Source organism: Perognathus longimembris, chromosome 28 (genome assembly GCF_023159225.1).
Source record: "Perognathus longimembris pacificus isolate PPM17 chromosome 28, ASM2315922v1, whole genome shotgun sequence".
In the NCBI taxonomy this organism is placed as follows: Eukaryota; Metazoa; Chordata; class Mammalia; order Rodentia; family Heteromyidae; genus Perognathus; species Perognathus longimembris.
The window spans coordinates 107,108,207-107,134,486 of NC_063188.1; the positions used below are offsets into that span (position 1 = coordinate 107,108,207).

The window sequence follows — 26,280 nt, forward strand, 5'->3', positions numbered from 1 at the left end:
CATGGTTCATCTACTCAATGGAGACTGCCTTCGTTAGAAGCCTGCTAAGTTAAATTGATTTTGCTTTTGTAACATGATTCACATTGTTTCCATTTATTTGTTTTGTTTCTAGGCTAATATCACCACACCTTTTAAAATCAACTTGGGCCTATGGACACCATTTGTGAACCTGTTGACTTATTTTAGACAGATATGTTATTTTAGACTTACGACACATTCTGTGATATGGACATTCCAAAGTAGAGTTTGAGGCAAAAAAAAAAAGATTTCATTTCCTATTCTCAGTAGAGGATATATAAGATGATAGTAACTCTATTTTTGTCTTTATTGCTTTCTCTGAATACTTATCCATCTTCCCCTCTGGCTACTTGCTTCTTGAAGAGGTAGATAATCCACTCCCTACGTAACAACCAATAAGGAAAAGCAGAAATACCAGTCCCTGGGAAAGATCTCCAGGCTGGTTTTCCTGTTCTGAGGCCAGTCTCCTGGGCATAAGAGTTGTTTTTCAAATATGAAACATGTCTTTGTGTTAGATTTGTGCAAATACAACCTTATAGAGAACTGAGTTTAGTAGAACTCTTCGCCTTCCCTCGAAGCGACAAGCGCAATCATGTTGTTCTTTTATAAATGCAATGTATTGTAATGGTTAAACCAGAGTCAAATGGTTTTAAAGTAGGGTCCAGCTATCAGTGTGGGTATGTAATTATGCAAAACAAACAAATGTATCTTCCTGTCTACTACTGGACTAATCTGTAACAATTTGGAACTAGTCAGCTAGTACATGGGCTTAGGTGTAATGGCCACGCCCTGGGGGTGTAATGACCACACACTGAAGTGGTTTTCCCCATGAACATGGGGACCATATACTAACAAATCAGAGGAGAACTGATTCTTGGTTTCACACTGTGTAATCTAGCTAGGTTCTCTGGTTTGTTGGGACAAGTGACATTGTTGACAAGTGAAGTGTATAGCTAGCCAAATTTTTAATATTTAGAGAAAGTGACAGTTCACAATTTGGGATGAAAAATATCTTATGCATTAAAAAATACGTGATAAACAGGTTTTAGCTCATCCTGATGACTCCAGGTTGTTTGCATGAACATTCAGCAACCTATTGAACTGTAAACATTAGTCTCTAAAAACAACTGAGGTGAGGAAAATTTAATGAGTCTTTCCCTGAGGGTCTTTTCCTACTGGAAAGTTCTAGTATCTTGTTTTTTCTCTGACTTAATTCCTAATGTCCAGAGCTTATTGTCACTTTAATTTATGTCGGCATCCCTAACTTTCAATATCTGGCTTGTCTATATGTCTTTTCTGTCTTCTTGTCCTCTCCAACCTTAAAAAAGCTTTGAAATGTAACAAATATCAGTGTAAAAACTACGTGGATGGAACACAAGTTTGTTTTCTTTTCTTTTTCCTTCTGATTAGTTTTTAATTTTTTTTTATATATGACTCCAATGATCTTTGCCTTATAAAGGTATTCCCAGTCAAAGAAGTAATGTGTTTTTGGTCTTTTCTCCACATTTTCTCTCCCTTTTTCTAAGAGTAGAAAGGTACCATTTAGTTTTACAGCCTCTTCCAGTAGTTGTGTTACTAGATTCCTCAGCATTATGTAAGTGGGTTCTGATTGCTTAATGGAATTGTATTGGCTATCCAAGCTATAGTTATAGAAAAATATAGTAACATTTCTTAACTATTAAGTTGAATAAATTTCCTTTGGGACAAACTGTCAGACAGCCATTCCTGCCAGTCTTAATTTTGAGGAACAGGGAATCAAACACCAGACAGTCTATAAAGGATACTATTCTCTTAAAGTATTACCATTTGAAAAGTTTTATTTCCAGTAAAATGAATATTATAATATTTCAGTACAATCTAAGCACCAAACAAATGAAAAAATAAAGAAGTGAAGAAGGGAAAATTCTTATTATTGCCTCATTCCAGTTACTAAAAGAAAAAGATATAATGTTATTTTTAACCATCATGATAGTAATAGATTTAGATAAGAATATTCAATTAATAGTAAAATTAGTGCATGAAAGTTTGATGAAGTGTAGGATAATAAAAGAGTCTCAGCGTGACTCTCCATATATTACTTACTCATTACAAAAGGAAAATAGTAATTTTAGGAAGAACAGAATAAGCTACCATCATGTACCTTCAGATAAGATGCATTCGGAAAGACACAAAGACACTCATCATTTTTTGAAGGTATATAACCTTAATGTACACAAGAGAAAACCAAATAAGAGACTTGTCCAAATATCTAATCAATTCTCCTTAAAATACTCAAGGGCATGAAAGTCAAGGAAAGGCTGAGGAATATTCTCTAGTTAAGGAGGCAGGACAACAAATGTAAAATGGAAATATTTGGACTACACATGAGATAAGGAAATGAATGTGTTAAACTTCTTGACTGTTAATTATAAAAAATTTAATATAAAATATCCTTTTAATTACAAATACTGGGTGTATTTGTGAGCAGTACACATGGAAACTTTCACATGGTTTAGAAAAAACACATGCGCAAGTGTTTGTGGAGAAAGACAGGTGTACATACTCACAATAAAGATAATGTAAGTATAGTAATACATTAATCTGATAGATGATTACTTTTGCAACTTTTTTGGAAGTACACAATTATTTCAAAATAAAATGTAAAAGCAAAAATAACACTATATATTCTTTGTATGATTCATTGAGCTTAAGATGGGGTAGAAAGGAAGAGAATCCCTAACTAGAGCATTTTGGAAGAAAAAATCAATGTGTCTTATTACATTCATATTTAACATGCCAACTTGTTCACCTACCTGAACATACAGATATTCAAAAGCAACTGGATCTCTCCTCAGCAGGTCAATTGGATCCTTTGGGACAAAGCTTATTCGGAAAAGACACCTCATCTTATGGGAGCTAGGCCTCTGTGTCACCTGAAAGAGCAGACCCATCACCCAAAGAAATTTTAGTTCTGTCTGGACATCACAGAAACATACTCTACTTTCTTTGGATACCAAGAAGAGTAGGAAGCAGTGAAAGTTCTTTTAGTGTTTGTCACAGGTACTCAGTTCTTGAAGACTGAACATCACCTTGTGACTTAGTTTAGATACTCTACAAGCAGATGCTGATATAAGGGCTTGTTGTATGCAAGGGACTTATTAATGAATGCTTCCATGAAAGGACAATAAGGGACATAGGGAAGTAGGTTGGGAAAAGAGACATGAAATCCACTATAGGGTCATCAAGATTCATACAGGTATTCACAATACATCAATTCTATCCTGGTCAGAAAGTGTAACAATTGTATCGCATTGATTTGCAGGGTACTTAGCCCATTTGTTTCAGTATATTTGAATCAGTGTTCTTAAGATTTCATTATCTACCACCAGTGGAAATTTTTAAAGATTCTGTGTAACTAAATCAGCATGAATTTCCTGTAAAGCCTATGTAGTAGATAGAAGTTGGGAGCTAAAACAGAAAGGGAGAAATAAAGTTGGAGGGGCTCTCATTGGACTCATAGTAATTCTCCCCACAATGTGTAGGCCCTTATTTCCACAGGCTGAATGCTACTTACTGCAAGTATCTGTGAGCATCTGAAAGCCTAAGACAAACCTTAATGACCAGAGAATAAGGGCTTTCAGGTACAGCCCATTGCCAGTGCATGCATATATAATGTTGGTGGACATTTTTTCACTGTCTCACCTTGGGATATCTTTGACATGTGATCTACACTGTCAAAGTTCCCCAATAGGACTGAACTTCAGTTACCCACAGTGGACACTTGGTTGATGACATTCTTTATTGGATTCCTAGTTTTCCCCATCTTCTTTTCCCTATTACTCTTCTAGAATTTTCCGAGATCTCCTTTCAAATAAATGTCATATATGAAAATCTTGGCTTTATGTTTTGCTTCTAAGGAAAGCAAAAGTTTACTTCTGGGAATGCAAACACTGAGCTTTCACATGTAGAATTTTGCACATCAGGGTTTGTCTCCCAGTAGTAATACATAAAATTAGACATCCATTTGCAAGTGTGCTTTGACCCAAGTTAAACTAATAAATCACTACAAGTGATTTAAAATATTTCTATGTACATTTAAATTCAATAGAAATAGTAACTCAAGTTCAGATGCAAGAATAGAAGTAAACACATGTTGCAACTACCTAATTTATTACATTGGGATATCTGTGAGACCAAATAGCTATGTGTGGGAGGTCAACTTTTAATTACCAGCCAAGAAGCCCTTCCCTGTGAATGTACTTTATGACCCTCCATCCATCTGGTGGTATCTTGATATATCAGCTCCCAATGTCCCTTTATGCCCCTTCTCTAGAGTGTTCTCATCCATGAACTCTTGGTAGAAGGGGGTTTGTTGAAATCTCTTAAACATTTGACAAAGACTCTGCTTCTGTGGAATTACGAGACAAGTAAGGGTGCTACAGTGAATTCTGCAACAAGCAGGCTGCTTGTCTTCCCAGAGAACAGATGGAGGTGTCATCTTGGTAATCAGGAACTGGGACACATTGGAAAATCAAATATTTATAGCGGGAAAGACTGGGGTAGAGATTTCAGGCTTCCTGAAATAGTCTTTAAGTTTGCATCCAGAATTTCAAACCACTAAAATGATTTTGGTTTAAGGTACAAAATCTCAGAAACAACTGTTTTGAAATGATTTTATGAGACAAGAGATCAACACAGGTGGGACAGTGGCTGCCAATAAGTAGCCGCTGAGTCTTTGAATGACAGGATTGTTTGAGAGACCAACTCATGTTCTATGAAAGATCAACATAAAAGAGACCATCACATTAAGGTGTCCAGTGGACTTTGAAGCCAGTAGAAAATTCAGCATGGTATCTGGGTTGGGAGGGCCATGGTAGCAGCCACATTGAAAAGTCTAGTGGGAGGAGCATTCTGGGATGGCATGGGCACTGTTCTTACCAGCAACGTTACCAATGGTGCTCATTATACAAACCTGAGTTAGCGTCTCCTGTTCATGAAGCAAGAGCAGCTTGGTTCCAGCTCCCTCTGTCCTCTGCTCCAGCATGAGGGAGAAGTGTTCAATGCCCTTGATGGAGAGCTTCTCTTGTAGGGTTAAGATGACATCCTTATAGAAGGAACATTGGCATAATGAGATAAAAATGAAGGCTTCTTTTGTGTGAAAGTCTACCACAATGGCAAAGTGTATAATATTTTAAGTTTTATATCCCGAAATTGCATACTTTTGCTCAATTCTGAAGTTTCATGCTACAAAAAGACAACAAATGCAGAAATTAGGCTTTCCTCTCCTTGTCCTTTCCCCTGGCATCCCAAACTTTTCTATGAGGTGACAAGTTAAGCAGTTTGTTTAATAGCTTACCTATTACAGACAGTCTTACATAAGATAGGTTGTTAATAGTGTGGCAGTCAGCTCTGATATCCTATTTTTCTAACCGATATGGTGGGGAAATATAGTACTTATACTCTTCTCCAGAGGCTGGCCCAACATGGCTTGAATGTCAAATCTAACTCACTACTTGTTTTGTAAATAAAGTTTTATTGGGGAATAGGTTATACATGCTTTTACTCATTGCATTGAAAGAATTGAGTACTGACCTATGAACCCTGATGTATTCTCTATCTGGTTCTTCCCAGAAATACCTGAGTGGCCCATGTGCCATCCTTTTGAAAGAATAGGATGGTAGCAAAGCTCCAGAGACACTTTGGTTTTGAATCCTAGTTTTCCTGCTTATTAACTGGACAATCTAGGCAAGTTACTTAATCGTGAAATGTCTTTATTTCCCTATCTGTAAGAGGTGGTGATATTAATACCTGCTGTGAAATGGATATAATAATTAAATATGTTCATATATAGAAAAAAATTATTCCAACACTGTTCCTCACAGAGGTATGGTGGCATAATAATATACATTTATATTATATCTCCTGGGAAAGTGGAATGAGCAAGCTTTGTCAGTAATCTTTTATAGGATTAAGCATTCATAATCAGAAAGGTATTCTATACACAAATACATTTATTGCAATGTAAAACAAATCTCCTCAATCATTTCTTTTCATGCACTCAAAAAGTAATAAATGATTCCTCTTCAAAGTAATTTATATCCAGATGTTAAAAATCCTGCAGAGTTGGGGTTCTCAAAGGAGTTGTACCATAGAATACTAGAGAATTTCTGGATACATTTTTGGTTGCTACAGTGAAGTTGGAAAGGCCACTGATCCTGCTAACTATCATACTATACAGGACAACCCCAAGCAAAGGATTATTCAGTACAGAATCTCAATGATCCCAAGGTAGAAAAATATTGTGGGCAAAACTTCTTCTGATGGACTTGTTTGCTATTTGAATATTCTCTATGCTTCCCATTAAAACAAAATCCATATAAATCAACCACCCAGCCTCTAGAAGAAAAATCATTCAACAAAAATACAATTTCATAAAAGATTCTCTGCTCTATTATTTTTATACAAGACTCAGGAAAGAGAACACAAAACCAGCCTTTGTGTGGAGACATGTACTTTATAAACATTCTCCTCAACTGGAAAACTAATAAGGAATAGGTTTTTTCCCCCATTGTGACTATGTGGCAAGAGTTCTGGCAAATTTTATTAAACAGTGTCATATCCCTTTCATAACTGTACTATTTCGATTTTACGCCTACCATCCAGTATCTATTGTGCTAATAAGGCAGTTAGGAACAAGATAAGGAGACTTAAATTTAATGTGAACTCTTTCCATTGCTCCTTGTCTTTTCATTGTCACCTGCAGTCCTTGGGGAAATCAGACTCAGTGTAGTGTGGGTTCTTATATTAAAGAGGACAGAGGGACTTAACAACAGAACTTTTTTGTATTTTTATTTCTTTCTGTGAAGAAAGGTATTGCACTCTTCCTTATAGCTTCAGATGGGTTGTGTCTAATGGAACTCAAGGTCACAGTGCCCCAGCATTGCAAAAGTGTAGTTCTATGGGTTGGTTCTACAAACCATGGCCATGGGTCCAATCTAGCCATGCTCATGAACTCACATACCGTGTTACCTTGCCTAAAGAATGATGCGACCTTTTGCTTTCACTTTTGTGCAGGAACTCCTATGACAGATAGGGATTGTCCTGTGGGCTATATAAGACCAAAGTCATTTGGTACATGATGAGACAGAGGGGTAGACACATACACTTGTTGAATGCATCTCATTGGCTACCCATGCCCACCTGCCTATATTGATATGATGATGTTACAACTATCCACATGGCCCTTGGTAGCAAAAAGCTTTCTCACTTCAATAAGCCTTTGGAATAGCCTGCCTGATAGGAGTGCTTTTTCCTGGGCCAGGCCAGTCTATGCTAACAATGTGACTTATGGGAGGTCCTTGGGTCATGCAATCTAAGCTTGTAATCTAGAGGGGCTAGACAATAAGGTTAGCCATTCAGTTAATCAACTATGTGTATGTAGTCAAGCCCCAATAAAAATCATGAACACCACGGCTTGGGCAAACTTTCTTGGTTGATACACCTCCCTCCTTGGTTGGTAGATTTTCACTGTAAGATCTCCAGTGTCTCTTCTGGATCCAGCCTACTGACTACTGATCCCAGTCATTTGATATTTTGATGTAAGAAATTGTAACTGTGGGGGGTAACAAACTGATGTATTTGTGGAGTTCTTCAAGTGCATTCCCATGTGAGGGTGATTTTGAGGATTTCCCAAACCCACTAGTCGAGAACTACAACAGAAACCTAGCAGTTGCAACAGGAATCAGATGGCTCCGAAAGACTAAGATATTTACTCTCTGGTCCTTTCTAGGAAGTGTTTTCTGTCCCCTAAGTTAATTGATTAATACTTACATGAATATCTTACCATAAATTTGTACTAAATAGGAAAAAGTAAAGAAAAGGACTTTGTCAGTTACCACCATTTATATTTAGTAGCTTTGCATGAAGAAAGTTAATTTTTCACATGGGGTGATTCAGTATGACTTAATGCTCCAACATCAATCTACAAATATTGTCCACTTTCCTGCCTGCTGAATTACTACATATACAATTCAATTCGGAATGAACTGCTTATGGGTATCATGATGACAAGCACACACAGTGAGTGGGATTTTGCAGAAATGCTCACAAAAGTGTGATCTATGTCAATTAATTTCAATTCCCAAGAATTAGGGGTTGACTATTGATAGATAGTTTTAAACACAGAGTTGATATTCTCTTGATAGATTATTGTACAGATCATCACTAGGTACATTTTTTACCTCCATAAAATCTTTTTTACAGTGCTATTTGAAAGAAGCCTATTTTAGGCTGATGAACCATTAGGGAGCAATCAATTTCTAAGCATACTTTTTGTCCAATAAAAAAAGAGAAAATGTACTTTTCTTTTCCAGAAAAGAAGCATGGGGGGAAAAACATATAGTTTGCTACAATATCTATTATGTAAAACTCACCTGTGGTTCTGAAATCACAGACTTAATTCATGGTTCTTTATTCCCTACCCCTCCAAAGAAGCATACCTCAGTTATAACTTGTGATGCGTCATTTCCATGAAAGTGGCTACAGCAAGTGAAAGTAGATGTTATCTTCACATTATTCCACTCCTTGTTTTTGCTGGACACCAATGTAGCAGATATTTAATTAACAGCTAACATCTTAATCTTCTTGCAGGCTGACACTGCTGAGAAATCATGCTGGCTTTGGGCAGGGTGCCAAACCTTCTTGGTGACAGGCATGCTATTTTAATTACTCAGCAGTTGCATTACAATGAATAGCCCTAGTGTTTCTTTGCTCATAGCATATTGTATTGTGGGAGGATAAAAAGGGCAGAGCCTACTTACTTTAAGCTTTTGGTTTTGATTTGATTTTAAGCATTCATACACAATCATACATAGAACAAACCAACATAATGGCAGAAATAAAGATATTCTTCAGAAGAAGGAGCTGCCATACTGGCTTTTTAGTGTGTTTTTAACTCTGCATCTTGTCATGGCCAGGCACAGAGGTTAGTGTACAATCTTACCTTTATAGAGGTGCTGCAGTCAAAGCGAAAAGATTTGGTCTGCCCATTTTCCAGGTAGACTTTCAGAACATTTGGCATAAAAAGAAGTGAATTGTCCTTAACAGTTTCCTGTTTAACAACAGAAAAGAAGGTGGCAGTGGACATAGGTCAAATTAAAATTTTGTTATTGGAAGTAGTAACTCGTGTCTATAGATTATTCTCATAGTGACATTCCTTTGGTGCTATGAGTTAAGATGTTCATTAACTGTATTCTTTCCCAGCTACAAGTAACTCACCTGATACAAACAAAAGACATTGGCTCACAAGAAAAGTCAGATGTGCTTTTTTTACTAACTCAAGATTTTCCATTGGAAAACATAAACGTAATTCCTATGCAACCAGGTGTCAGGGTTTGGAACCATAAGCACAGACTTTCATGAAGTAGGACAAAATAAGTAAGCAGAATGAGGAAGTACAATGATGTTGGGTGACATGACACTGTGGGTAGCTGGTGAAGGTCATGATAGTGAGTCATAAATATGAAAAATTTTCAATGTAAAATATTTTTGTGAAATTAGTTTTAACCTATTTAGGAATAGCCATGCTTCAACACCAAGGGAAGATATAAGCAATGAGTCAGGGAAATAGAAAAGCACTCATTTGGATGCATTTTTCAGGGTCCAAAAATATTAGTCCCCGGCATGAGAATTTCCCCTAAACTAAAACATTTTACTGTTTTCTTTGGAAAAAGCTGAAAATGAAACATTCTCTTCATGACTGCATTCTCCACTTTGAAGATCAACTAACTACAGTATAGCCATACTTTCTATGAAAATGTTTTTTTTTATAAGTTCAGAGATTATAAGTTTTTAGGTAAGAAAAAACTCAAGGAAGCAGAATACTTTTCTCAAAATATATACATGGCTATCATACAGAACCATGCTTAGTTGAAAAGAGAAAGGCACAAGCTTCAAAGAGGCATATTTCATTTAAGCTGAATGAGGCAATGTCAGTACTCCAAGATCGTGTAATCTCCTTTGCAAAGCAGTGAGGTCTGTAATGCTGAAAATGGTTTTGGAAAAACTGACTGTCACATGTTCTGGCTGTGTTAGAGGAGACTGAGTGAGGTACAACCTGAGGATGGGTCAGGTCCTTTACGATCCTCAGATTTGATATACTTGTGAAAACCAACAAGCACATCCAGACTGAACATTCTAGAAATACTACTGTCTTTGCTTGAGTACAAAGCCTCTGCTTCTGTGACTGAATCACAAGGCAGGTGACTATAAACTTACCGACACTTGGCCGTTGATGATGACTTCCTCAGAGAAGCGTACTTTGACAGGATTGGACTTTAATCTTGCCTTTTTTGCAGCACTAATAAATGCTGATTTGGGAGACTAGAAGGAAAAGAAGACATTTTGTTTGCCAATTGGTAGCAAAATGCAAAACTTGTAACAGTGTTCTTACTCATTTTCTTCCTCAAAGAAATGCAACTGTTTTATGAAAAGGGAGAATATTTGGTACATGCCCAACTCAAGGACAGATATAACTGAAACTTTGCTATGGCCATAAACCAGTAAAGTTTGATTTAATCACTAGACCAAAACAACAAGCTGTGTTCCATGTTTTTACGGAGAGCATTTCCAGGGATCATTTAAAATGATAGCAGTACATAAACCCTGCTTCTAACATAGCTATGAGCATTAAGTAGAAGGTGAGGGGGTGGTCAGATCTAGTAATGATTTGATCATTATTCATCATTTAATGAGGAGAAGAGCTTCTGGTACTTCTGAAATGATTGATTTTCCTATTTGCTCTCTCTGTCTCTCTTTCTCTCATGCTTTATGAATCTTCAACCTGAGTGTCAGCTTCATGTTGTCAACCTGTGAGTGCTGATCTTAGCGGGAAGGGCAGAGAAGAGCCCTTGACTTGCAATTGACAGATGACTTCACATTCTCTTGCATCTTATAGAGTCTTTGGACATTATGATCCTTGCACTATGTCTAGTGCAAATAGGGGCGGAGTGGTAGGCAGAGTTCTTCCTCAGAAATTAGAGGTGCAATGGAAGAACCTGCTTAGAAGCATGTTGGGATTCAGTGAGGGCCTTTGCTGCATGACCTTGGCAAAGTCACTTTGAGAAATATCTCTGAGAAATTACAATGAAGCCTAAGGGAACTTGCATCTAGTAATGTCTACTATGCTGCCAGACTCATTTGCACATCTCTAAAGAGACCTGCATTCTTTGTTGAAACTAATACAGTGATATTTAGTTCAAATCATATGATTACTCGTTCATGAACTAAAATGAGCAAATCCTGAAAATTGGCTAGTGTTGAGACTAAAGTGTGTGTTTGTGTATGTGTGTGTGTGTGCATGCATGCACATGTGTGCTATACTGCTAAGATACTGAGACTGCTGTATAATAAATTGTAGTAATTGACTCAAATCAACAGTTGCTTAACCTTTTGTGTGTTACATTAATCTCAAGGTGTAAAAGCCAATTAGGGTGATTCATATATTGTATATGAAGTTAAAGAAATAAAATGCAATTGTCAGTCTTTCAGTAAATTAAGAAATAGTATGGTAGAATGGATAAAAAATGTGGTATATCCATATAATAGAATATTGTTCAACAATGAAAAGTAATAAAGCAAGCAGGGTACCAGAGGCTCATGCCTATAATCCTAGTTACTCAGGAAGCTGACTCTGAGGACTGAATTTTGAGGATAGTTGGAGGAGAAAAGTCCGCAAGAATCCATTTCCAATTAACTGGCAAAATGCCAGACTTGAAGCATGGCTTAAGTGATAGAATACCAGATGTGAGGAAGAAATCCAAGCAAGAATGGTATGTCTTCAGTTCAAGGCAAAACAGAAAAGGTAAAAATACAAAAGGGCACCAATGTACCTTGAAACCATGAAACTAAGTGAATGAAGTGACATAAAAGACCATATTAAAGTGGGATTCTATTTATGTGAAATAGTGGGACAGAAAGTACATTAGTAGTTTTCAGGAGTAGAGAGAATGGGTAGTGACTGCTTAACACAGTTTTCTTTTGGAAACTATAAATGATGATAATTGTACAACTTTGTGAATGCACTTAATGCCACTTAATTGTGTACTTTCAAATGGCTCTGTCCCTCTGTCTGTCTGTCTGTCTCTTTACATAGAATTTTGCTATGTTGTCTAAGCCTGTCTGAAATTCACAATTCTCCTGCCTCAACCTCATCAATGCCAAGAGTATAGGCATGTGCTACCATGTATGGCTCAGAATCCTGTTATTTCTGAAATTTCCTTGCACATCTTTCCCAAACATAGCTATGAGCAGCATTCTAAATAGTAGGGAAGATAGTAATTTGCCTTTCAGGGTTTCAGTTCATCCATGTATATAAGGTATTTTAAGAGAATGGCTGTCCTTTTACAAAAAAAAAAAAAATCCAAAAGAATTCTGAAGAGCTGCTCCTCAAAAAAGATCCAAATATGCTCACTGCAAATTTTGGAGGTCCTATTGCAGCACTGAAGTGGTGTGACAGTGGTGTTCTCATCAGTATCTGTGTAATTATAGGCCAAGTTTAGTGATGATTAATGGGAAAATCATACAGTGGTAAGTTCATTTGCTTCTGATATGCCATTTTTTTTTTAGCTGAAGGGAAAACATTATTCTCCCTTAATGATTTTAAGTAGACAGTATTTACATTGGCACAATGAGTTTAGCACAAGTGAAGTGGCTGTAATAAAGTTCCCCAGAATAGACACTGTTAATTAGATGAAATGTTTCAATGTACGCCCTATATCTCCAGCATTGCTTGAGAATTAAATATTACACTTGCAATCAGGGGCAAACATACTAAACTTTTACTCCTTTATACACAGTAGTTTTTCAATTTAATACTTTACCATGTTTATTTTCAAGAATGTTTTACATAATTCTTTGCCTTAGTAAAAAAAGTATACTTAACATAATTTACATTTGGGATGTCTATCATTTGATATAATCTTAGAATGCAGTTATGTTCCCAGGAGTCACAGAAATACTTAGAGTGATTTGTCCATATAATGATTTGAATATGAATCTCCACCATAGGCTTATGTGTCAAATACGTGGTCCCCAAGTGCTATTTTGGGAGTTGGTGAAAACTTTGGGAGTATAGTCCTAGCTAGAGAAAGTGGGTCACTGAGGATGTATCTTTGAAGGATTTACATGGCCCTCAGTCCATTCCTCTCTCTTTCCTGTCCACCATGGGGAGAACAGCTTCCTCTTCCATATTTTCTTGCTGCCACGATATTCTGTCCCAACATGGGGCCATAGGGAACAAAAACCAAGGATTGTGTACTGAAATCTCTGAAACCATGACCCCACATAAAACTTGCCTCCTATTGGTTGTTCTCTCAGGTATTTTGGTCTCAGTTATGCAAAAACTGGGAAAGATAGGACATAAAGTAAGTGATCATATAAAGCAGAACTTCAAATGTTAGAGATAGATATATCTTATTTCTGAAACTATAGCCTATACACTTTTGTAGTCTTATTACCAGATTTATTTAGCATGTTCTTCTGAGAAACATGGAAATGTAGGATGACTAAGAAAGTTGATAAATAAGGCTGCTAAGTAAAATTTACTGTAGATATAATTTGAAGTCACCAAACTTGGGATAAAAGTTTAAGAATCTACTACTATATTTTTCTTGTTTAGGGTTGGTGATTGTTTCATGTAGTTAACTTTCATTTTAAAAATTACTTTTGGCCAGGTGCCAGTGGGTCATGCCTGTCATCCTAGCTACTCAAGAGGCTGAGATCATGGTTCAAAGCCAGCCAGGCCAGGAAAGTCTATGAGACTCTTATCTCCAATTAACTAATCAGAAAAAGCCAGAAGTGGCCCTGTAGCTCAAGTGGCAGAGTGTTAGCATTCAGCAAAAGAAGCTCAGGGGTAGTGCCTAGGCCCAGAGTTCAATCTCCAGGACCAGAAAAAAAACCCTTTTGATAATAAAAATATAGTCTCCAAGTCTAAAGGGTGTTTAATGAGAATCAACAAAGCAATTGTTAACTCCACTGTCCATAGTTACTGGTGGGTGGGACAGCATGAACTAGTCATAACTTTTTTTAGTCATATAGTTTTAATTCATTTTGGTCTTTGCTACTCTAATGATGTACATCATACCTAGGATGGCATCCATGCTATATGGGAAGCAGAAATAGGAACATCTAGGTCCAGGTCCTCCCGGGCCTAATATAAAGTGAGACTTCATTTAGAAAGCAACATTGTACTCATTGTAAATGCATTGTACTCATAAACTGAATTGTTGATATGAAACCTCTTTGTGAAACTACTTAAAGATAATGATTTAAGAATTATGATTTGGAAAATAACCAGAAACTAAAAGGGATGGGTACCTAGCTCAAGTCAGAATGTGCTTGTCCAACAACCACAAGGCCCTGAGTTCAAAACCCAGTACAATGTGTATCATTCAGAGAACTGGTAACTAAATCATAGCAAGCATAGTTGATGATCACAGGTATTTTATATCCTGTAATGATGAATAATTGCCATTTAGGATAATCAGATTCTGCTGTAATTTTAAGCTAAGTAAGTACCCAATCAACCCTTGGAACTCCTTCCAAATTTGCTGCTGTGAAGATGGCCACAATAAAGTATGACATGTTCCTAATGCTTCTAGAGGCTCTTAGATGTCATTAGAACATAATTTGAAAAAGTTTATAGATAAGAGCAATTTCCTTTTTCTTTCTTTTGTGTATATTTGCTGATACGGGGGCTTGAACTCAGGACACTGTTCTCACTCAGTGTTTTTGCTCACTTCTGATACTCTACCATTTGAGTCTACCTCCACTCCCATACTTCTTGCTGGTTAATTGGAGATAAGAGCTTCTTGATTTTGTTTGCCCCAACTGGCTTCAAACTCTGATCCTCAGAACTCAGCTTCCTGAGTAATGTACGATTATAGACATGGAACAACTACTAGCATTCAGCAATGAGATTAATTCCTAAAATTGATATGAAAGGTTTTGAACTTGCAGCCACATCTCCATGTCTGGTATGTTTTTTGCTAATTGTGAATACGAGGCTCTAATTGGTCTGTATAATCTGGCTTCAAACTGTGATCCTCAGATGTCAGCTTCTTGAATAGAATTACAGACATGAGCCACTAGTACCTGGCACAAATAAGATAGTTTAACCATGAATGTAAATTAATGTTTTTCTTTTTCTGCTGTTACTCATAATCGCGGCTTTAATGGATTGGGTACAAGAGGCTAGAAGGCAGAGATAATTCCATGGTACTTTTACTCACAGAACACTTACAGGGTAAGGCTGAATGACAGTGAGGAGTATCGATTCTTTGCAGCTTCTGTAAGAGAGAAAAACAAACATATTTACAAAATGCACAGAAGCTGGACTCAAAAGGTGACAGTTTTCTTTCAAAAGGAAATATATGATGTGTAACTGAACATTCTTTGGGCTCAAAGAGCAGAATAAATCAAGCAGTTGAGAAAAGGGCTTTCACATACAAAGGAACCCAAATTCAAGTGTTTCCTGATAGCAACAAACTGTCTAATTGAATGCTTCCTAGATGGTTTCTATTGGGTAATTTTTATCTGTATCATTAAGCAACAGGGCCTTGAAATAAAATAGGGGAGGGAAGAATGAGTTTAGAAGCACAACCTCAATCTCTACACTATTTATTTTCTTTGCTGGCCTGGGGGATGAACTCAGGGCCGGGTCCCAGTCCCTGAGCTCTTTAGGTAAAGGCTAGTGCTTTACTACTTGAGGCACAGCTCCACTTCCAGCTTTTTGGTGGTTAATTGGGGAGTCCCGTGAACTTTCCTGACTAGACTGGTTTCAAACTGTGGTCCTCAGATATCAGTCTTCTAAGTTGCTAGGATTACAAATGTGAGCCACCAGTGACTGGCAGTCTACTTTTTTTTTTTTTTTTGCTGCTGCTGCTCTCAAAATTGATCATCCTCTTCTGATTTTCCTTCAGCCTACTTTTTTGATACTTAGAAATGACTCTACAGTTATCTGTAAGTGGAAAGAATTTAAAACAATCCTATGAATTCACAGAACATCATTGTATTCTCAGGGGAATATGAAAGTAGACTATCATTAGAGGTTGTTTATGTAATAACAGCATCTCAAATCAAATCAATTCCCACAATGCAGTTTTCTAAGTCCAATGTCTAGAACCCTGAGATAGTAAGTATTTCACACAGGCATCAATAGGGAGATATTGCTCACAAAAAGGAATATTTCAGGGCTAAAGCAGAACAATGAAATAGAATGATTTATTTCATTTCCTCCAAATATCTCAACCTTTCAAATGACTCAAAACCATGAGAAAGATCATATTATCAGCTATAATATGTTTCCTCTTTCTTGTCTCTGCTGCATTTGAATTATAAGTGATAATTAGTTGCCATCTTGGTGAAGAAAAGCTGGTATTTTCTACTTTAGGTTGTAACAAAACACTTGGTTAAAGAATTATCACTCAAAAATGAGTAAGGTGAAGAGAATCTATTGTATCTCTGCTTCTCAAAGAAACCACTACAAATCACATTTCACTCACTAAATGATCAGTGACAGAGCCCACTCATCCTGGCTGCTTAAACCATGATGTACTGAGAACACAAGTGCACAAGGGCCTTGAGATAGGAATTGAGGAAGGAGATCTATGGAACAAGAAAAGAAACTATAACTTCAAGAATAACCAGAACACGTAGTATGATAACGCTGTTGGGGCAGGGGTACAGTTGCTCCCACAACCTCTCAGTTGTCCAGTCTGGTAGAAAACCTGGTTACTTCAGTAGGTAGCATAACAGTACAATCCAATGAGATCATATGAAAAGGCGAAAACATGAGTATTATAGTCATTTCAGTGGCCCTATATGTTCTATCTGTCTTATTGTGTCCAAATTTGTTCTGTGAGTCCTCAGTAGTAGGCAAGGGACCAGGGAAATCATCCTATGGCTATAGCTGATTGGACTTGAACTTTGGAATGCACCAGATTTTTCTCTCTGGAATCAGAAGAGACACAGAGACTAAGAACATATAATGGGAGTATCAGAGTTCAGGATCAGGAGTCCTTGAACCATCTTGATTTTCACCATTACTGAGGGATGATTGCTCACTGCTACATTAGCAATAAAATAATTGATGTAAAATATCTAAGCATGATCTCTATCATCATTCTGGGAAAGAGATTTTTACTTCTGTTTTCTCTCATCTGTAAGTACTTAATCATCACCTGCCAGACAAGAAGAATTAAATTCTGTAGTGCTACAGATCCCTCAGGATTCTTAACCCAATCCTAGGAAGAAAAACAGATCAAAGCCATATGTGTTCATGTTATAGGATGCCAAGATGGATTTAGACAGTTTCAGCTGGTGTCCCATGCCAATAGATGTCAGTCATCTCCACATGCTAGAGAAGAGCACTGTAGGACCGTCACAGGTGCTGGAAAATAGAGTTTGGAATATTAACCCATTACTTACTCACCATGAGGTCTGACTCAGGATTTAATTAAAATCAGGAAAGGGAAAATGGAGAGGATGACAGAATTAGCACAAACCCATGTAAAACTACCTTCCACTGAGACATGCAAAATATGTAACTCCTGGGATAAGGTGTGTGAGATGCAGTAAAAATGTTGTTCTGGGATCAATTTATGAAGGTCTACTAATCAACTGTGTTTCTTCTAGGGGTAAGAGGGCCTTTGCAGAATAATGTAGAAAATGAAAGGCATTGTGTACAGCCAGCCCTTGGTCCTTCCTCACTGAAGGAGGTTCCAATTGGAACAACTCCATAGAGAAATCTTCCAGGAATGCACAAAAGCACTCACAAGAGAGAGCCAATGATCATTATCTTCCATAGACAATGGAAAACAATGTAGGGATTCTACTAGTGTCAATCAAATGAGAAATTTCCTGCTTTTCTTCCCATCATCATAACCCTATTTCTATTTGGAAGGAGATAAAGCCAGAGAAGAAAAGTTAGGAAATAGAGAAAACCTTAACAATGCTAGCTAACCCACAGCATGTTTTCCAGAACTGAAATAGGTGCAAGAGAGTTTATGGAGTTTGGAATTAAATTATTACATGGCAGGTGAACATTTAATTTCTAGATTTAGTATTATTTTTTTGTAGTGTTTGTAACTGAACCCAATGCTTCTCTGCAGTCTCTCTGGCTTTCCCTTCTACCTCGCTGGGTTAGAGGTATGTACCACCAACCTGGCTCAATTGAGCATTTTCATTACAGATTACAAATTGTCATGACAAATGTACACTTGTCTAGAAATTTTTTTTGAACTTTTTAGAAAGACATTTGTGGCACTTCCCTGAAACTTTGGACTAGAACTGGTCTCAGGGAGCTTTTTTAAATGAACAATGGGAGAAAACAGCAATTACACCCTCTGAGATAAACTTGCTATATTTATTTCCAACTTCTCTTTACTTAGATGGTCTGGAAGTCAAACAATCATTGAATAAATGAGATAAAACCTCAAGAAGAAACAATGAAAAGACAAGTGCAAGATAAGACATAAAGACCAAAGCAAATCATGAGACAGAATGGACAAGAAAATGGACGGCCCATAAGGCTGAGGCAAGTGCGAATTTTCTCTCTAACAACGATCAGTTGCACATATTGATGTGTTCACTTCTGTAAAGCAAAGCTGATCTTCATAGATCTAGTGCAATAGCTTTTAGGAGCAAATGAGTCTCTGGGGAAAGACTCTTACTCTTTATCTTATGATGCCGACAAGCATAGGTAGGGTATTGCCTTCCTATAGCTGCTCTAACAAATTATGACAAAGTTAGGGGCTAACAATTTATAAAATCCCTAATGTTTCTGAAAGTCAGAAATCTAAGTTGGGTTTTGCTGAAATTGGGATGCTATTAGAAGGACATTCATTCTAGAGCCTTTTTTGACTCCTTGTGTATGCCTGGTTTTCCTTCATGTATAGCTCCATCCACCTTTTAAAAAATAATAATTTATTGTCAAAGTGATGTACAGAGGGGTTACAGTTTCATATGTTAGGCCATGGTTACATTTCTTATACTATTTATTACTTCCTCCCTCATTCCTTCCTCCCCTTTCCCCTCTCCCCCCATGAGTTGTTCAGTTGGTTTATACCAAATGGTTTTGCAATGGTATTGCTTTCGCAGTCATTTGTCTTTTTATCCTTTGTCTCTCAATCCATCCACCTTCTTAATCAGTAGTACACAATTTTCAAAACTCTTCTTGACTCTTCCCTTCATCTTGCCTTGCAATTACATAAGGTTGGCCTAGACTTCTAAGACAATCTCCTCTACCAATAATTTAATCACACTGAAAAGCCAGTAAAAATTTCTGTAGTTCATTTGGCATAATTAAAGTCACAATGTTATGCAACATAATCAACGAAGTAGCAACCTATAACTTCTGCAATATACTATTGTTTAGTAGCAAGTCACAAGCCCCATCAATCCTAAAAGAGAGAGCAATAAACAAACGTACAAAAACAAAGAAGCAGGAATACTTAAGATCTCTCCTATACTTCCTGCTACATCAATAAACAGGTGCTTTTAACAAAGAAACCTATATGTAATTCAAATATAGTTTCTATGACTTCACTTTATACAAAATTATTTTCCTGCCAGTAACTTCGATTTATCATTGTTCTGCATGCCTTGTTAATGTGAAATAAGAAGCATTTTTAACATATATCTACTATTTTTAAAGTTTTTGAGTCTATAGCAACGCTTTCAAAATTTCCTACAATATAATCTACATTGATTTTAATTTTAAAATATATGGAATGAAGTTATAAAATTGAAATGTGATGTTCTGAAATGATATTTACCAGTAGAATGCAGGATTTGCTTTTCTTATACATTCTCTAAATAATAATCATTTAATAGAAGGATCAAACAAGAAATATTAACTCTATAATATGTTGGATCCCTTAAACTTTAAAATACTAATATTCTAGGGAAAATTTGATGTAATTCATTTCAAAATAGCCTTAACAGAAAGATGAGAATCAGGAGGGGAAGAAACCACATTGAAGCAGCAGATAACCTCTTTTTAGGAAGGCTTAAAATAGCTAGAGGCTTTAAAAATCCAGTTAGAGGCAAATTTAGACAAGAATTTCATAACAAATTCCACATAAATTCCATGAGTAATTGCACAGTTCAGTGACATTGTTTTTTTTTAAATAGTTGAGTTTGTTAAAAACATTGTTTTACTGCCAGAGATGTAGCTGAGTGGCAGAGCACTTGCCTAGCACAGAAAATTCCTGGATTTCATCCCTATCCTTGAAAAAAAAAACAAAAACCCTTCATTTTATTTACTGATTTCAGTATTGATCTGCTGGGGAAAACACAGTCTAACCTACTCTAGAAAACTCCTGTCAAAACTGCCTTCCAACTGAGCACTGGGCTCTCAATTGTAATCCTAGCTGTTAAGGAGGCTGAGAGCTGCGGATCATGTTTCAAAGCCAGCCTGTGCAGGAAAGTCCTTGAAATTCTTATCTCAAAGAAAACACTAAAAATCCAGAAATGGAGCTCTTTCTCAAGTGGTAAAGCAGTAGCCTTGAGCACAGAACTCAAGGAACTTCGACCATGTTCAAGTCCTGGGACCAGCATGCGCACCGGCACGTACACACACACACACACACACACACACACAAACACACACACAAACACACACACACAGCCTTCAATTCTTCTTTATCAGTCTCTTGGATACAAATCTTGTCCTTTCAAGATGGTGAATTTCCTGAAACATATTTGGGATACCTAGTGTGAGTGGCTGTAGGCCATGCATAATATTACAACCCCCTGAATGATTCCAGTGGATGTGATTTGGATGATGTAAGTAAACTATGTGAAGAGTCTCATATTTTAATAAGGTACAATTTTCTGTACTAAAGCACCTTATTTTTCCAGGCGTGGAACTGAGGTTCAAACCCAGGGACTTGCTCACACTAGGCTGAGCTGCTTCTCCAACCTGAAACCCCTTCTAACAATGAGGCTAAAGTCGATGTTCTTTGTTTCTTACAGTAGTATAGTTTGGTGCCCTGTTCTTAACTGCGTTCCCTATTTTACATTTAAACCAGTTTAATGCTGCATTATATAATCACATTAGCATGTGTTATTATGTATTAACCTCTGAGAACAACCAACTAGATCCTGTAATCAATTCAGAGATGGATAGAAATTTAACAGTGCTGAATGATATTGAGATTTCCTGCGATAGCAGGAAAATGTAATGATATATAAAACAACAAAAATGAAGCAAAACAAAACAGATGATAATGTAATGGTAGGAATATGCCTTATGTCAAACTGTAAGAATCTTACTTTAAAATTGTGTCCAAAGTGGTTCATTATAAACTTTTATATCAGGGCTGGGAATATGGCCTAGTGGTAAAGTGCTCGCCTCCTAGAATTTCAAATCTACAAGTGGAAGTCATCAGTTTGTATAATCTGAAAGATTACATTTTAAATGGCAAAGAGTTAATTTAGGGATGTCAATAAACAGATACTGTAAATTGTAAAATGGAATTCTAACATGAGTTATGGCATTGCTATGTCATATTTTTATTTAGAAAGAAAGGTAGCAAGTCACAGTGCAAGGATGTTTGCACTCTCACTTCAAGGTAAGTATGTGCACACATGAGACTCTTCTGGCACTTCAGAGTTCTTCAAAGAGGTTACAACAGCATTACTTTCTGCAAGCTAATACACTCAGCCCTTAACCTCTATGCTGTTGGGCATCCCTGTTAATGAAAATAATTAACAGCATTTAAAATAATTAAAAACAGCATTTAAAATTTTCAACATGCTAAGATTTATTAATAGTATTTCTCTGATGACTCCTCAGAAGGATCTTTCCTCCCTGGAAATTTTGCAATGAAGTCACTTGCTTGCTTTCCATTTTCTTTTTCTACTGGAACTTAGAGATATGGAATGAACATCAAGATTTTTCTGACCTGATAACCAGCCATAACATAGTGTCAGTTTAGTGGATCTCTGGCAAAGCTGGGGGGTGGCTCTGCAGTTGCAGAAAAGTCACCACAGGACTACACTTGAAATGAGGTTAAATGTTTCATGTAGTTGACCTTTGCAACACTTGAATAGAGATTGTAATTATCTGCTGATTCAATCCCTAACAGGTACTGAATCCATTAGTTGGAGAATGGAAATGTCCAGCAAAAGACCAAACATTCAGAAAAGGTCAACATATTATGGCTAAGTGTGATCTGTCCTGGACTAGATGAAATATTTACACTCTGCCTGTTGCTAGTCTAATACTTTCAAGGAAAAGGAATTTGATTGTTATTCTCAGTTACATTTAGGAGATGTCGTGAAAGAAAATGGACAAAATGATGCCATAGTCATCAAAGGGAGACATAGAAGATATGCATTAAAGAGTCCACTTGTGTAGTAACATTCGCTTTGTTTGTATTAATTCTGCAATGTCTCTTCCACAATCATTTTTATCCTTGATTGAATAGTGACATTACTAATCAAAAAGACCATCAGTTCAATAGCTAAAGGAAGAAGTAAAGAGAATCTCAGGAAAGATCCTTATTAACCCACATGCTAAAGAGTTTATCTTGAAGAACTAGATGATTGCTATTACTCATTTCCATTTGTGATATATAAAGGGTCCATAGAAGTTCCTCAACTTGTCCAAACCACTAGGATTTCATACCTTCCTGTAGTCTCTTTCCTTTGAATTTTGATCAGACTTTGATTCAATATTGGTCATCAGAATATTGTATGAGTGACAATGAATGACTTCTAAGCTTTGGTCAGAAGAGTTCTAGAAGCCTTGTAGTATCCTTGAAATGCCAACTTAAGGAAAGCCAGCTATCATATAAGAATTCCAACAACACTGAGCACCACATGACATGTGATGAAGCAGAGCGAAGACAGAGACTTTTGGCCAGCCTCAGCTATGTCCCCTTTCCAAGTTTCAGTAACAACATATAAATGGCTGTCAAGCCAAATAAAGCCTTCAGCTTGCTCCAACCATAGCTGCCATTTAAAGGAAGCCAAATGAGGACCCTGGTGAGAACCATCTAGATAAGATGACATCACTTATAGAACCATGACAGACAATGACTTGTTTCACCAAGCCATTGTGTATACTTGGTGTATAGCAGTAGATTATTATAAAGGATGGGAAGATTTTGGATTCTTTTTTCTCTTTCTTTCTTTCTTTCTTTCTTCCTTCCTTCCTTCCTTCCTTCCTTCCTTCCTTCCTTCCTTCCTTCCTTTCTTTCTTTCTTTTTCTTTCTTTCTTTCTTTCTCTTTCTTTCTTTCTTTCTTTCTTTCTTTCTTTCTTTCTTTCTTTCTTTCTTTCTTTCTTTCTTTCTTTCTTTCTTTCTTTCTTTCTTTCTTTCTTTCTTTCTCTTTCCTTCTCTTTCCTTCTCTTCTCTCTCATCCCCTCCCCTTCCCTTCTCCCTCCTCTCCCTCTCCCTCTCCCTCTTCTTCCTCCTCTCTTCTCTGTCTTCCTTTTGTTAAAAGAAAAAATAGCTCTGGGGAAAATAGCGAATAGTTGACAACTGCCATTCCTGTGTGTCCACAGACAAACTACAGGTAAGTGGCTTACGGAAGAGGCTCAATTAGGCATAGACATCAGAAAAAGTATAGGCAGATAGAGACAAGTGGAAATCAACATTGACAAATCTTAAACTTTTAAAGTAAAGAAGAAATAATATAGTCAGAGCCTGGAATGGAAAAGCCTCTTGAGGCAATGTTGCACTATAGACATAATTTTTATACATATTTTTTCGCTTTTGTTTTTTTTTCTTCCTTTTCCAGTTCCCTCCTGGTAAGAGTCACACTGGAGAAACAGCAGGGCACTAGTATAACTGAATGGAGAATAGCAAGCTTGCCTTGGGGAAAAGGAAGAATCAGGACCAGCCTGGCATGTATACCCCTCTGTTCAGGGCAAGCCAAGTGTTGTAAGGAGCACCTATGAGTGCTGCTTTAGTCCAACCCCCAAACACAGACCCAGTTAAGACAATAGAGGAAAAAAATACACCTAATTTTTCAGTGATTAAGTGCTATCAAGCTTATGAAAACAGCATCATGGAAATTACTCCATCCCACCACACAAATAAAAGAGGTTCAAGGAAGAAATAGCAACACGGACTTCCAATATTTCTTTTTCTTTTTCTTTTTTTTTTTTTTTGGCCAGTCCTGGGTCTTGGACTCAGGGCCTGAGCACTGTCCCTGGCTTCTTCCCGCTCAAGGCTAGCACTCTGCTACAGCGCCCCTTCTGGCCGTTTTCCATATATGTGGTGCTGGGGAATCGAACCAAGAGCTTCATGTGTAGGAGGCAAGCGCTCTTGCCACCAGGCCATATTCCCAGCCCCCCAATATTTCATTTTATGCCTGGGATTCCACCAGGTCACACACAGCATAAATGGTTCAGGGAGAAGTATGAGTATCAGGAGAAACAGTGCTCTCTCTCTATCCCTTCCCCCCCCGCCACACACTAGCTGAGGTATACCTATTTGTTTTGTTTTGTTTTTGCCAGTCCTGGGGCTTGAACTCAGGGCCTGAGCACTGTCCCTGGCTTCTTTTTGTTCAAGGCTAGCATTCTACCACTTGAGCTACAGCACCACTTCCAGCTTTTTCTATATATGTAGTGCTGAGGAATCGAACCCAGGGCTTCATGTATACGAGATGAGCACTTTACCACTAGGCCATATTCCTAGCCCTGAGCTATATCTATTTAAACAAGGTCTTGGGCTACAAACAGACTAGAAAGATAGATCATATTTGCTGATAGAGTCAGCTGGCAGTCATTGTTACTAGCATACGCCATTAACACGTTTTACTTTCCCTTTCTTTACTGTATTACTTTTACTTTTTCTATTCCTTTGTAATTCCTAGTGTTGTCACACTTCTCCACAACTGAATTATGTACCTATACATGCAATCATCACATCCCATTCCCTCTCTCCCATCTTCCTTATTCTATCTCTTCTCTTACTCTTAATAGCTAAGTTATAACTCCATTCTTATTCTTCTAGTTCCCTATGGTACCATACAAACATGCTAGCTCCCTGCATAAATAATGTGATTGGTTGTGTAGGTAATTTACCAGTAGTATCATACTGTTTGCAATAAGCTGGTTGGATTTTGAATTGATAAAGTTAGCCAAGCTATGGAAAATGCATGTTCATACAAGTATGTGAGCATGCACACTCACAGACACAAATAAATAGTATTTATCCATAAATTAGAAGGAAATGATAGGAAAATGGATGGATCTGGAAATTATCATATTAAGAGAAGTAAGCCAGGCTCAGAAAGACAAAGGTCAGATTTTTTCTCTCAAATGTTTTACATAAGAATATTAGACCTAAAATATAAATAAATACTTAGACACACACAGGAATAGGCCTACCACAATTGTAATATTAATTGTGGACATTTAGAGATTGGAATGGAGGAGAAAAAAATGTGCTCATTACCTTACCTATGTAACTGCAACTCCTCTGTACATAACATTTACAATAAAATAAAGAAATTATTTAATTTAGACACTAACTCCCTATCTCCCAAAAAATCAGAGGAGAAAAGAGGACTTGATCAACATCTTTGCCTAAAACTGCTTCAGTACAAAGAATCATTTGGAAGATAAAATTGGCAATGAACTGTGGAGCATATATTTGAATTTTAAAGGGAAGAAACATTGTAATGTTATCTTTCAAATGAAATAGCTCACAAACGACCAATGACTTCAATAAAAATGAAAGATAATACTTTGCCATGTCTAATTCACATTTTACTTGAGGATATATTACATTTAGGTTGTGATTTTTCATTGTGAAAGGTGTTATACTATTATGGTTAAAATCCATAACTGACAGTGATGATCAAAATTAAGATTTTAATAAAAACTGAATGATTTCAGGTCCTTTTTATTCATTGTATTTTTTAAAGGTCAGCAATAAAATTTCAGGGCCAACACTGAATTTAGAAACCACTAAGTTTTAATTTCATGTATTATGCGTTTTGCATTTCATCTATTTTTTTCTCCATTTGGTCCATGTTTTGCTGAATGGATGTTGTATTTGGCCTTTGAACTACTTATTTAACTAACGGATGAAAATGGCATCTATATTTGATATTTGATAAAAATACAGTAGGCTCTCTTAAGGTACAAATTAAATTACAAATAGGTGTGACATTGAGTAATCTAACTTCTTTACTTGATTATTTGTTATAAGAATCTGCTTGGGTCTAGGAATTTGGGATATAAAAGTGATTCTCAATGTGGAGTTG

General features: G+C 36.9%; 1 protein-coding gene across 2 annotated transcripts in view; it reads right to left on the bottom strand.

Moving 5' to 3' along the window:
* Positions 1–26,280, bottom strand: part of Frmpd4 (FERM and PDZ domain containing 4) — a 309,408-nt gene that overhangs the window by 22,702 nt on the left and 260,426 nt on the right. For both annotated transcript variants that reach the window (XM_048335948.1, XM_048335949.1), the window contains 5 exons: positions 15,296–15,341; positions 10,273–10,377; positions 8,999–9,106; positions 4,970–5,101; positions 2,811–2,930 (listed from right to left, as the gene is read on the bottom strand). In XM_048335948.1, coding sequence (XP_048191905.1) covers positions 2,811–2,930; positions 4,970–5,101; positions 8,999–9,106; positions 10,273–10,377; positions 15,296–15,341 — 511 coding nt within the window. The remainder of the gene's footprint in view (positions 1–2,810; positions 2,931–4,969; positions 5,102–8,998; positions 9,107–10,272; positions 10,378–15,295; positions 15,342–26,280) is intronic.